Source organism: Aptenodytes patagonicus, chromosome 1 (genome assembly GCF_965638725.1).
Source record: "Aptenodytes patagonicus chromosome 1, bAptPat1.pri.cur, whole genome shotgun sequence".
Taxonomy (NCBI): domain Eukaryota; kingdom Metazoa; phylum Chordata; class Aves; order Sphenisciformes; family Spheniscidae; genus Aptenodytes; species Aptenodytes patagonicus.
Genome location: NC_134949.1, coordinates 144,688,481 through 144,701,533, shown reverse-complemented (window position 1 = coordinate 144,701,533; position 13,053 = coordinate 144,688,481). Strand labels below are relative to the sequence as shown.

At 41.6% G+C, this 13,053-nt stretch overlaps 1 protein-coding gene across 6 annotated transcripts in view; it reads left to right on the top strand.

Annotated features, from left to right (window-relative positions):
• TBL1X (transducin beta like 1 X-linked) overlaps positions 1-12,823 on the top strand; it is a 202,792-nt gene extending 189,969 nt beyond the window's left edge. For all 6 annotated transcript variants that reach the window (XM_076357842.1, XM_076357866.1, XM_076357884.1 and 3 more), the window contains 6 exons: positions 783-904; positions 2,383-2,457; positions 4,890-5,017; positions 6,164-6,329; positions 7,105-7,206; positions 8,369-12,823. In XM_076357842.1, the coding sequence (XP_076213957.1) occupies positions 783-904; positions 2,383-2,457; positions 4,890-5,017; positions 6,164-6,329; positions 7,105-7,206; positions 8,369-8,395 (620 nt within the window). In that variant the 3' untranslated portion in view covers positions 8,396-12,823. The remainder of the gene's footprint in view (positions 1-782; positions 905-2,382; positions 2,458-4,889; positions 5,018-6,163; positions 6,330-7,104; positions 7,207-8,368) is intronic.
• Positions 12,824-13,053: the final 230 nt, after the last annotated feature.

Below are 13,053 nucleotides of genomic sequence, written 5' to 3'. Positions count from 1 at the left end.
TTTAGTCTTTAGTGACATGCTGTAAAAGGGGTTTTTTTTTGTTTTTCCACACTTTTTGCAAAGCATGTGTGTTGCACACAGCCACTAGTTACATGTTCATGTGCTATCTCTGTGCAAAGTTTTATTAGTTCAGTCCTAGTTAAGGCCAAACCCTCTACAGAAACTCTTCCTCTCATTTCAGATCAGCTTGATCAATGTACCTATCTTAAATCAATCCCCAACCAAATTAAACTGAATGTAGGTATTATTAATCCACGTGTCTGCCCAGAACAGTGGGTTTGCATCGGTGGTTGCATAAAGCTGGTGCAAAGGAAGATGGCCACCTGCTTCTTCTCCCTCCCGTGTGTTGTGTCTGGCATTCACAGGAACGTTTTTTCTAACCCAGCTGAAATTATCCACAGTTTTTCTGGATTAGTTTTCTTCCAGATTCTTTGCTGGGCTGGCTTACAGAGGAATGGATGGTAGAGATGGCCCCAGAGCAGTGTGCAGCTGGGAGCGGGGAGGGTGGAGGCAGATTGTTTTGCCCTCTCTTATATAACTTAACCTAAAAGAGTCTCATAAATAGATGCCATGCAAAGCATCCAGATTATCCGCTGCAAGAGAAAAAACAATTTGTGCCCTTCAGACAGTTCCTATCATCCCTGTAACTGGTAGTAGGTGATAAGTCCAAGAAGTAGCTTTTAGTCCATTTGATCCAGATGGGTGACAGGAGGAAAATGATTTGGGATAGCCGTTTCTTTGCTGTGTTCCCTGACGTTCTTTCTGTTGTTTGTACTTCACAGCTCCTGCTCTGGATGTAGACTGGCAGAACAACACTACTTTTGCCTCTTGCAGCACTGACATGTGCATTCATGTATGCAGACTTGGCTGTGATCGTCCCGTTAAAACCTTTCAAGGACACACAGTAAGTTTAAGAAGTCCAAAACATTAAGTGATAAAGTCACCTCAGGATGTAGCGATGATGGCAGCTGATGTGTTTGCAGGGTGTGTTCTAGCACCAAAGGTGTTACATCCCATTGCTTCCCTGAAACCGTATTCCTCAGGAGTGACTCGCTGCCTGTGAGAGGGGATAAACTGTTCTAAATCACCGTAGGAAGCAAAACCTGCAGCTTAAACAGTGAGACTATTTATATGTAACATGAGCTGCAGACTAAGGGCACATTAATAAGTAAGATTTTGTTTTCTGCTGGCTTCATTTCCTTTAGTAAATGAGAACTATGAATAAGGAGAGAACAATTTACCTCCAGCCATTGTTCGTTTTAGAATCAATTTAATCTAATGAGATCTATTTAAGATGTATTTCCCCCCTCTTTTCCTGGTGGTATTTAACGACTGTCAAAGGCTAGTTTTTCTAGCTTTCATTCGTGAGAAAACTGCTATCATATACTGACCTGTAATTTAGATGCTAACTTCAGAGCTTGCTATCTCCTCGCTGAGGAAAAAACGTGCATTTGGAGACCTTTATCTAGACTATGGTTAAACTGATATTAAACTGATATTTCATGACAGGTTGTACATTCCTACCAACAGACTGGTGCTTTTTATGATTATATGAAATGCACCATTTTGCACATGATCCAAATTTTTACTTCAAATAACTGTACAGTTCCTTTTAATTATGGCTGAAACAGGTAAAATGGATAAAGCAAAATGTAAATATTTTCCAGGATTATTTTCACTGAGACCCTGAGCCAATTTATGTTTTTAAAAAACAATCTTTCCCTTCTTATGAAATGCCTTTTTTCCCCATAAGTATGACCCTCAAAAAAGCACAGAAAACTTACTGGTTACTAACAGGATACACTAGGCTTAGTTAATTACAAAGTGCTAGAAAGACAGATAGAGAAAGCATCGTAAACTACTCAGTATTCCATCTTGGATTTCATTCACACATACACCTCTGTTTAGAGAGACCAGCATTGTTGTAGAGCTGCAATGCTAAGAATTATAAACTCCACAAAACTTTACAGCCCACCCGTATTTTCTATTGAAAATTTGTATCCCCGAGATGTACAGAATATTAACTGAAGAAATTTCTCAATTGTAAAAAGAAGTTAATGCTGTATCATCAATCTGTCTGGTTTGAGGCTTTATTTAGATCCTAGCATGTGAAGAAAGAGTATGAGAGACTTTGTGCCAGAACATGTATCAGAAGACTGATTGTGTGTATTGTTCACAAACACAAAATGGTTACCATGCCTAAATGATACTTAAATAGCATGTTACGGAAGCAGCACTGCTTTTGGTCACCCATAGAGCAACCAGGGCTGTAATTTGTGGTTGAACTTGTTGCATGCATAAACCTTGAGTGCCCTCTGCTGGGTGCCCAGTACTGTGCGGGTAACCAGAATATTTACTTAATAAAATCACTCTTTATTTCAGAACGAGGTTAATGCAATCAAATGGGACCCATCTGGCATGCTACTAGCATCTTGCTCCGATGATATGACATTAAAGGTAATATAATTTCTATTCCTGCTGTTCGAAAAGTAAAGACAAAAATTATGTCTATTTTTTAATCTTCTCCAGAATGCTGGTACTGTATCACTTAAAACTCTGTACGAACAATAGTTTCATTTTGTCCCATATTTCATAAAGCCAATGTGAAAGAAGCAGCCACTGGGACAACTGAGCCATCCTATCCAAATACATGTTAAATAACTGATATGTCACTGTCACAGAATAGTCATAGTTTAAATATACACAGATATATATACACCTGCCTGCCTGTCAACAGAGGCACAATCCCTATGCTAAGAAGCAGTCTATTCGTTACACTTTGAAAAGAATATAAAACCAAAGAGTTTTCCCTTTGGAGTCTTCTTTCTGAAAGTAATTTCATTGGAGCCATTTAATTTTTTTTTTTAACGCTAAGCAATGGGACGGGACATATAAATTCAGAGCCCACCAAAAATCTGAATTGCTCTCTGAAAATGCCTATCTTTATCCATTCACTGTATGGGAAGCCTAAGGCAGCTGCGCTGCTGAGGTGCATGCCTCTGTTAGGTGCCTGAAGTGAAATGGAATGAATCTGGGTTCTGGCTCCCAGGCAGCATAGGTTGCTTTACCAGCACACCCGGGCCATTGCACTGTACCAGCAAAGTATTGCTAATACAGGGGCAGTCTGGCCTTGCAGAAATACTTTTCACAATAGAGCTTTTCCAGCCCAAACTCCTTTCAGTCTCTTTCTCCCTTCCCAGCCGCATTGAATGAAGGCTGTGTCCTTGTATGTTGTAACAGCAAAGCCCTCCTGCTGGACTGTTGATTAATGCTGGTTCCTTGAGTAAAGCAAACATCTCAGGAAAGATTTGGTTTTGTGGATAGAATTGTACCAGTAATACAGATTCCTCATAGTACAGTTGTGTTAATTAAGGCCATACATCTTTCCACTGCTGATTGACGCAGCTAAAGTAAAAGATGTTTCTAGCATGCACACAGCCTGTGTATAAGAACTGAAACGGAAAGAGCAGCAAAACCTGAAGAGCTAAGTGAACATCAGCGTTATTAATGTTTCCAACTTAGGCCACCAACATAGGTGGCCTAAGTTCTGCTCAGTTCCACTCTGTCTTTGCCATATACCCACTCAGATTTTCATCCCTCTGGATTCCAGACCTATTATTCCAAAATGCTCACAGAACTGAAAATTTATAGAAAATAGGGCTAGAAGAGGCTGAAGGAGAGCGCCTTGTCTGTTATGCTGCCGCACAGCAGTATGGTAGTAACCAATGTTGCTCTGCTTAAACATCCTGACCCAGTGGTAGCACACTTTTTTGGTGCTCAGTTGCGTGCTGTGATCTAAAAAACACCGTGGCTCAGCATTGTTGGTGCCAGTTCAAATTTCTGACCACTGAATTTGGCACAAGAGCTAATGGTTTGCTATCCCCAGCCTCGCCTGTTTTTAAAAACCTTCAGTGATGGAGACTGCAAATCCTCTGCAGGCAATTATTCTTCTTCTTCCTTTTGCTTTGGAAATCAATCCTCTCTGGCTTCTTTTTTTTCTCTTCTTTTGGAGTTCTTGATATTTTCCTACAACTTCTTGGAACATACGTTGCCTGTTAGCCATAGAACACGGCTGAGCTTTGTGTAACATTTCCAAAAGCAGACTCAGGTATGCTGATGAAAATTTAGCATAAGAGCACATAATTTCCCTCATAGTGCAGACTTACAACAAGTGAGTTAAATCATTACTACATTTTTGGTATCTCTTTGAAATTGACTGACTAAATTTGAGTTATTTTCCCTGCTGTGATTAGCTTCATCTTGTTTTCTCAGTTAGCTGAAGAAAAGATGTACTAAATTACCTGTCATCTCTGTTGAGCATATTCTTTATCTCACGCTGAAGTATTTGGCCATGTAACACTGCATAAATAGCTGATCTTGTTCCATTGTCTGTGCTACTAAAAACATCAGGAAAACAAATGGGAGTTCAGGAGGAAAAGGAAAATGTGATGTGGCTCTTGACTGGCATAAGAGAAAATTATTACGTTCTAAGCAGTTATTGAAACTTTATTTTCATTCTTTAAAATGACTGCTGTTGCAATGTGTGATTTAAACTTCAAGTTAAACTTCTCTAAACAGAGTAACTTCAGTTTCCGTGTGAAAATACAGTTACAGGCTATGGGGCAGTACAGCAACTATTTAGTTCTTCTGATCTATTGAATAAATACTATTAAATGTGTAGCTCTTTCCCCTAATGGGGTTATTCTAAAGCGTGTGCATTGTAGGTGCCAAACTGCTGCATTAATAAACTTAAGTTATGTTTATGTGTATGCATGTGTGTCGAGATCTTAAATAAACAAATGGTAAGAATAACATAGAACTGTAATAATTCAGCTGAGAAAAGATAAGTAACATTGCCATTTTTCCCCTTCATAATTACTCCGGCTTAGATTTGGAGTATGAAGCAAGATACCTGTGTACATGATCTTCAGGCTCACAGCAAAGAGATTTATACTATCAAATGGAGTCCTACAGGACCAGGCACCAGCAACCCAAACTCCAACATCATGTTAGCAAGGTAAAAATATACCTCTTCCTGTTGCCTACCAAGAAGAAGGATCGTCCTTCTGACATGTAACTCTACTGTCACCTTGCTGTCAGTCTTCCGGCAGACAATTCCAGAAAAAAGTACCTGTGTTTGTAAATCAGGGGGATGGATACAAAGGGAAAGGAATCACATTTGAAAAAGAAAAAAGAAAAAGAAGGAAAATTGAGTCATATGATTTTTAACTCTTCAGCTGTCTTGATAAAAGGGTTGTAAATCTGGCATTGCACCTTCACATCCGGCATCCGCTTGTTATGAATGAAGGTACTTAACGAGACAGATGGCAGCCCGTTCAGCCGGTTGGAATGTGTTCTGACCAGGGTCATGCAACTCACCTGGGCAGACACTGACAATTTTTATAGCCTTGTTAACTAACAGAGAAGAGCTTGGATAATCTTTAGAATTCCACTTGAAAATCTGTTCAAAATTCTTCTTTGAGTTTAGGAGTTACTTGTAGAATGCCAATTGGTGGTAGTACCGTGGGATTATCAAATCCATTCATGGTCTATTCAGTTTCGGGAGGAGTTGTATTGAAGCCGTTTCATTTATTTTACTCCTTAGCTGGGAGTGGACAGGGAAGAACTTCACTTTGTTGGAGTTGTTCTTTTAATATTCTTTTTAATACCAATTATTTCCCTTGCCTTTCTCTAAGCTCACAGTTTGGGATTTAGATGGATTGTAGCAAAAAACAGCACTGAAACCAAGTGCTAGAGAATTACAGAATGCTGATTCATTAAATAATGCAAATCCATTAGGAGTAAGGTCTCTCTGGAACCATTTATCCTATTAATGACAATATGTATTTGACCTTCCTGAGTAATAGCAGGTAGAATCTCAAAAGGAGGGAGCTTGGCCCTCTTAGGGATAGTGGTCTGATCCTACCCAGCACCCTAGGTAAACTTAAAGGGTCCACATACAAGAATTCAGTTCTGTAGATACAGTTCTTGTCATTAAAAACGTAAAGGCTGTGGTGAATATTAGCTTTTCTGTTTGAAACATTATTTCTTGCTTAGCCAAGGGAAAAAAGCTGTAGTATTTTCTTAAAATGTTTACAGTATCAAACCACAAATTGATTAACACCCAAATTAAGACATGCTTGTGTTTGAACTCTTCTTGCAGTGCTTCGTTTGATTCCACTGTTCGGCTGTGGGACGTTGACCGAGGAGTCTGCATCCATACGTTAACAAAACATCAAGAGCCTGTCTACAGTGTAGCTTTTAGTCCTGATGGAAAATATCTAGCCAGTGGGTCCTTTGACAAATGTGTCCATATATGGAATACTCAGGTACTGTGAAGCACATCTGGTTTAGATGACACATTAATAGTAAAAGCTTAAATGGAAAATACATGTACCTCTGTAGCGTATGACCTGCCAGCCAAGGTGAACCTGATTGTATTGACTGATACAAATCCCAGCATAACAGTTGAGCCACTCAGGTGGAGCGAGGTGACTGCCCAGAACATTTCTGCTCAGGCTTCATTGTATGCTAAAACACTAGCGTGCATGAAAATAGGTACATCACATTGTGCCGTCAGCTTCGTGAAGCAAAGGTGTGGATCGATTCTTAGAAATAACTGATGCTTTTATTTAGTAACAAGCTGAGTTCAGTCGTGAGTCCGATGCACCTGGCTTATACTTTGTGGTGAGGAGATGACAGATACAAAGGGTGTACAGGCTGGGGACTGGGGATATTCTGGAGAAAACTGGGACATCATAGTTCCGCAGATCTAATTCTGGATACTGATGCCTCACAGCCTGAATTAACAACAAACTTTATAAAAGACCATCTCAGCCTAACTCCCCAGGCCTTTACTCTTAGAAAGTTGACAAAAACAGATGTCTAAGAGTCCTACTGTAAATTGTTTTCTGGAGGAGCCTGTTTCTCTTCATTATCAAAGACCAGTTTCCTAACTTCAGCGCCTTATGGAGATGTCCATAGTTGGGTGATGTGAATAGCCCCCCCTCGCCACCACTCTCTTCTTTTTAACGTAGTGCCACGTGACAGAGAAAAAGGAGGGGAACTTCTGTATCAAAATTTGCATGCTGTTTTGCTTTGTAGAGTGGAACTCTAGTACATAGCTACCGAGGCACCGGGGGCATCTTTGAAGTCTGCTGGAATGCTAGAGGAGACAAAGTGGGGGCAAGCGCATCAGACGGATCGGTAAGAAGCTTTATGCATTGTAAATGCTGAGTGGAGATTACTCTTCTGGAGGGCGTCAACAAAAAAACATAGATGCCATACTGCCTTCACTGGACAGAGCTGAAGGGTAGACAGCTCAAGACAGAAATAAGTAGTTCTGTGGAGTATAGTAAAAACGCTCCTGCTTGGGAAGGTTTTGAATATTAGGAGGTGGTGTTCCTGTTGGAAATGAAGAATGCTTGTGGAATGGGTGAATATTACTGAAGATGGGAATGACTTTTAAATACGTATTTGGTAAGAACAACAGTAGTGTTGTTTCTATCATTATTCATCTCATCTGTCAATTTTTAATGAAGGTCAGGTCACAGCAGTCAACTCTCGAATAAACAGTTGTCCTGGGGCTTTCTAAGCGCTATCCCACAGAAGAAGTTTACCCTTGAATAGTTGCTAAAAGAGAAAGTTTTCAGCATGGTGCCCAAAGATTGCATTGGGTGGTAAAGGAGAAATATTGCCGTAGAGAGACTGATTATTCATTACTATTTTTGCTGTTAATGGTACTTTGAAAAAAACTTCAGTTGTAGCATGATCAGCTTGTGAAGGACACACGGATGTTATAACACTCTACAGCTTTTTGAAATAACTTTTTTACATGGCTGGCTGGCTGGCATAACTACTTTAGAGCAGTATTTTTCAACTGGTTTTAACAAAGGGTACACCTACGACATGATTCAGTTGCTTGAGCTTAGTTGTGCCGTTTGAGACGGTGCCGTGCCTGGCTTCCAACAGCTGCTCCAAATGGGTGCGTGTCTGCTCTCGGTCCTGAGTCAGGCCTGCCAGGCCTGTGCATCTGTTTTGGATATATTTCAGAAATGGAAGTGGACACTGTATTCAGGCAACTAAACAGAGCCCATAGTCTTATCTGAGATGTGCCACCAACATGTTTGTTTGTAATCCAACGAAAGCCCAGCTAAATGTTAAACGTATGGGTTTCACTTGGGTTTTCTCCCACGTCGGGTTGTTCCCCTGCTTGTGTGCATGCCAACAGGTACTTGAGACAGGCTGGTTTGAAGCTGGGGAGTACGACATACAGCTGGCTGATCAGCCTGCGTACGGAGCCCTGTATGAATAGGACTTCCACATCACCTTCAGAAATGGGTCTTAATGCTGAGTCTTTTCTCCCCAGGTTTGTGTTCTAGATCTGCGGAAGTAAAAGTGAAATGTTTTAGAAGAAATTTCAAATGGACCAGCAGTGAATGTGTGGGGAGAAGCACTCTTCAAAACTATTCTTAACAGCTCCAGAACTGTACGAACTTGAACAAAGTTAGAGTGTACCGTGAAACCAACTCTCCCTGGCCACAGGTGTCTAGTATTTTGTCCGTAACCTTCATCAAGGAGTAAAAACACAGTCACTTCAGAGGGGGAGGGAATGGTTTCCACCTGGAACATTGAGCCTTGGAAGCATGAAGCCACCAGCTAGGCATTGCACTGTTTGGTTTGCGTCTGAGAACTTGCTCTGATGGCTGGGAAAAAAAAGCTGTGCCAAAAAAAAAAATTAATAAAAAAAAAGAAAAATGCTGTGATAAACCAAAAGGGAAAAAAAATCCTCCTCCATGCGGTGTTGTATTTTTTCCTTCCAATTTGGACACTACAGTTGCTCTCCCAAAGGACGTTCAAAGACCAGTTTGTACTGATGAAATGCTCAACTTTGTAATCACAACACTTTCTATTTTCTAGACTACTTTTTTTGTTCAGTGGTTTTTCTATCAGCTGGAATATTACAGCCTGGAGGATCCCAGGCTTAGGATGAAACTTTTGTTTTCCTTTTATTTCTCCCTTCCACTCCCGACTTCCTCTTCCTTTTTTCCTCCTCTTTCTTCTTGCCCCTTTTTTTTTTCTTTTTTCCCTGTATGCCCATAGTAGATGCAACCAGGTGGACATGACAATGAAAATTTTTGACAGACTGCTTCTCCTCTCTTCTCTCTCTTCCTTTTCCTTTCTTTCTCTCCGTTTAAAAGAAAAAAAAATCCTCCATGCTTCAGATCTTAGCGTCTCAAGGGCACTTTCAGCAAATTGTGTAATAAGTGCTTTATATAAGAATGCAGTGCTGGGGAAGATTTTTACAGGAGAAAGATGACTTTTAACAGAAAGAACCCAGTGTATTTTTGGAAAAAAAATATTTTTTATGTTAAGCAGTTTTAAAAGCCTAAAATGGCCACCAAATGTAGACCAGTTGTGTAATTCAAGCAAAAATAATGACACAGAGTCCAAGGAACATGAAAGGTGCAGTATCCTTTTCCTCTTCTCTCTCAGAAAGTGCTGTAAGAAAAAATGCCATTTGATACAATAAATGCCAGTCATTTACTAAGAGTCCTCTTCCAGCAGCCCGGCATTTATATAGTCTCACTTCATTTTTGTGGCTCTTTGGTGATCTACACATACTAAAAGGGATTCGTAAGTTTGAGACCATAAATACAGCATTCGTTTTCTTGAGTCCATATTTTCGTTTGTCCTTGGTAACCAGGGGAAAACAATTGTGTATCATCTTCTTTCCTCTAGCAATAGTTCAAATGTCATACAGAACATGGGTTTGGCTGCCTGTGGCCTTGCTAAGCAGTGCTGCCCTCCGCTCTTCATCCCACTCGGCTGTTTCTCTTCCAGTAAGTCAATGGGATTTTACCACTGACTTAATGGGACCAGTTGGACCAAGATCTATTGACTGCATCTGTCATTGTTGACGAACGGACTCTTGCCAAGCTCCTGCCCATCCACGGTTGGCGCGCACCTAGAAGCAGGCTCTTCCATTGCATCGGGCAGTATGTGGTGCTGCTGCCACCCTCAGCCGTGTGTCTTCTGCGTGCTACAAGGAAGGCTCTGGGTCTGCACTTGGAGGCTCACTGTCTGCCCAGACAGCCTTGAGGGTGTCCTCAGTGCGGTGCTCAGAAGACAACATAGAACTCTCCATTAGGTGAGGACGTGATAAAGGATATATAAATTATATCTCAACATATATCCTACTACGAAGTTACAGTGGGTGAAATGATCAGAATGACAATAAAGACTTCCAGAGCACCACCTGTCCACTTTGGACATGATTTCCTCTGCAAGCTAGACATCTGCACTGGTGCCCACTGAAGACTACATTACTCTAAGGGCCAACGATGGATGCAAAGAAGGATGCATAGGCAGAGTTTACCGAAAGTGCTGTAAACTATGAGGCAACCTTGGGGTGGTGGCAGCCGTTATTAAGGCAAATCCTCAGAACTGGCTGAGTCAAAGAGGTGTCCTCCCTATCCCACAGGCTAGGCTGGGATTTGTAGGAGAGAGAAAAACAAACAAGCAGAGACCCCCTTAACATCATGTAGTACCTTCCTGCCCAAAGTTGCTATTTCTGTAACACAGGGTCTTCCCTTTGGTTTGACCACGGCTGCTGAAGCGGTGATTTGATCTGAGCAAAACCAAGACCAGAGCCCTCGTGCTGAACTGGTGGTGCGAGACCTGCCAAGCATCATGGCATCGTCACGGCATCGTGGAATCCGTACCTCATTTTTCCTCCTGTGTTCTCCTCTCTTTACGCTTGAATCTGCACAGTATCTTAGTCCTTCCAGTGCGACTAGCCACTGCCAGCTTCAGCTGCATTTCTTAAAGATACACATTTGGGAAGGAGAAAAGAATGAAAAGAAAGAACTGCTCAGGGTTACTCAGTCCTGAGGTGAAAACAGTTAGGCGGGATTTTGGTTATTAATAACAGTTAGGCTTGTTTATAATTTATATCAAAGAATTGGACACTGGAAGGTGTGAAGGATTATTTTCGGTGTTAAATGTGTTCATGTGTTGGTTTTAGTTTTCTGCTCCAAGAGCATGGGCTGTGGATGATCACGTGGCAGTTTTGCACTGTTTTGTAACAAACAACCACGTGTACCTACTAATTTAAAGTCACTACTAAGAAAAAAAAGAGTACTTGTTCAGAGAGAGACTTGAATTTGCATACAAAGGTTTAATGTGGTTTTATAAAGCACAGTTGGGTCAATGATTTGATTACAGTCATTGCATGTACACGGTTAACTTCCTAAGCTGCTTTTGGGTGGCGTTTCTGAGAGTAACGCGCAGAAGCTCCCGGTCTGCAGGCAGCGGAGGGCAGCGCGGATGGAGCCCTGGCCTTGCATCCGTCCCTTGAGTGGCGCCTGAATAGGCCAGACCTCAGGATTCAAAGAGATGAGGTTGCTCAGTCCGAGTTCAGCGATGCCACATGGCTGGCTGGCTGGCTACGTAGCCCGTGTTTCGTGGTTGTTCCCGGGATAGCTACTGTAGATAACTCGGCAGTGTCCGTGGTGCCCATTTCTTTTTCCTTTTTCCTTCTTTTGAGTTGTCAGAACACCACCTTTCCTCTGCCCGCCTACGTGGAGGTAAGAAGCCAAGAGAAACAAAATTTGAAAATCAGTTGTTTGCAAAGCCTACGTGTGAGAGAGGCTGCTGGTCCCGAGAGTTTTCTCTACAGACCATCAGATCTGAAAGCAGCGTATGGGAAAAGCTAAGAAAATGCACCTTTCTTCCCCTCCCCAAGACCCTAAAGACTGGAAAATCCTCAAAGATACCGTAGGAGAGAGTTTTCGGCTAAAATGAGGGCAGCTATTAAGGAAGGCAGAAGATGTAGTTGCAAAGGCTAATCCTAGCCTGCCGGGCTGGTTTCTTTAGGAGGTGGGCAGTGGGGAGAGAGAGGCTTTTCCAGGCTGTAGTTCAACGTGGACGTCTAAGCCTAGACCTGCCCTGGTGGGAGCTCTCGCTTTCCTCCACTGCTGCGGCGGCACCCCCCGGCTGGCGGTGCCTTTCTGCGGCTCCCCTGGAACAGAACAGCGTGAGGCAACAGGCCGATGGACCTCGGCGGTTTTTTCATACAACAATTCTGTGATAATTTTGTTTCTAGTTCTTTGTAACAGAAGAGAAATTGAAAAACCTAAGTGAGCAAACAGGGTTGTGAAACCATCGAGAGGCTTACTGGATTTTTATCATTGCTGGCTGTCTGGAAGTGGCCTTGAAGTGAAAAAAGGCGGTTTCTGAAAAGCCACTCGACTCTGTGGGTTAGAAGGATACTGAATCTTTTATGTGGAAAACACTGGGTCCCTTATGGGGCACTAAAGGGCCTGACTTACAGGGTTATACACACATTAACCCCATGCTACATCTTAGAAATTTCCTTTTAATTTGTTTAAAAAAAAAGAAAAAAATAGCTAATTTTAGAGCCAAGTGAAGTGCACTTTGTCAAATGTAAGGGTCTGCTTTGTTTTTGGGTTTCTTTTTTCTTTTTCCCTTTTTAATTTTTCCTCCTTTTTTTCCTCTTTTTGCCTTTTTAAAAGATGTGGTTCTTTGTCAATTGCAGAAATGTTCTTTCAGCCACTCACTGAAATTCTGAATTCTGGCTTCTGCAGTTTTTATTGTCTGTGTCAGACTTGCAGCCAGACTTGGTTCTCATTTCAGCATTTCCCAGGTTCTGTTGAAACAACATCAACCCTTATTTTGTTTCTCCCCCACCCACACTTTCTTCAAATTCACCTTGTGTATTGTAGCTCATTTGTTTTAAGGAGAGAATCAACAGATCATATTCAGTGTCTTGAATAAATTGCTATATTTTGATATTAGAGAATTCTGTGCGTGTTGTTCCTTATTCTTTCCTCGCTGTTTTGCATCCTCTCCTTAAGAGCTGGGGTTGGGTGACTTAAGTTGTAACATGGCGTCACCACCTGAAGGGTTACCCGGCCTGCGGGTGTATAGAGGTCGCAACCGTGGGTTCGTAGGATTTTGTAATACACAAGGACACGGAGGCTTTATCCTCTAAATTTCCCTACTTTCTTACAGATTGCCACAAATACCACA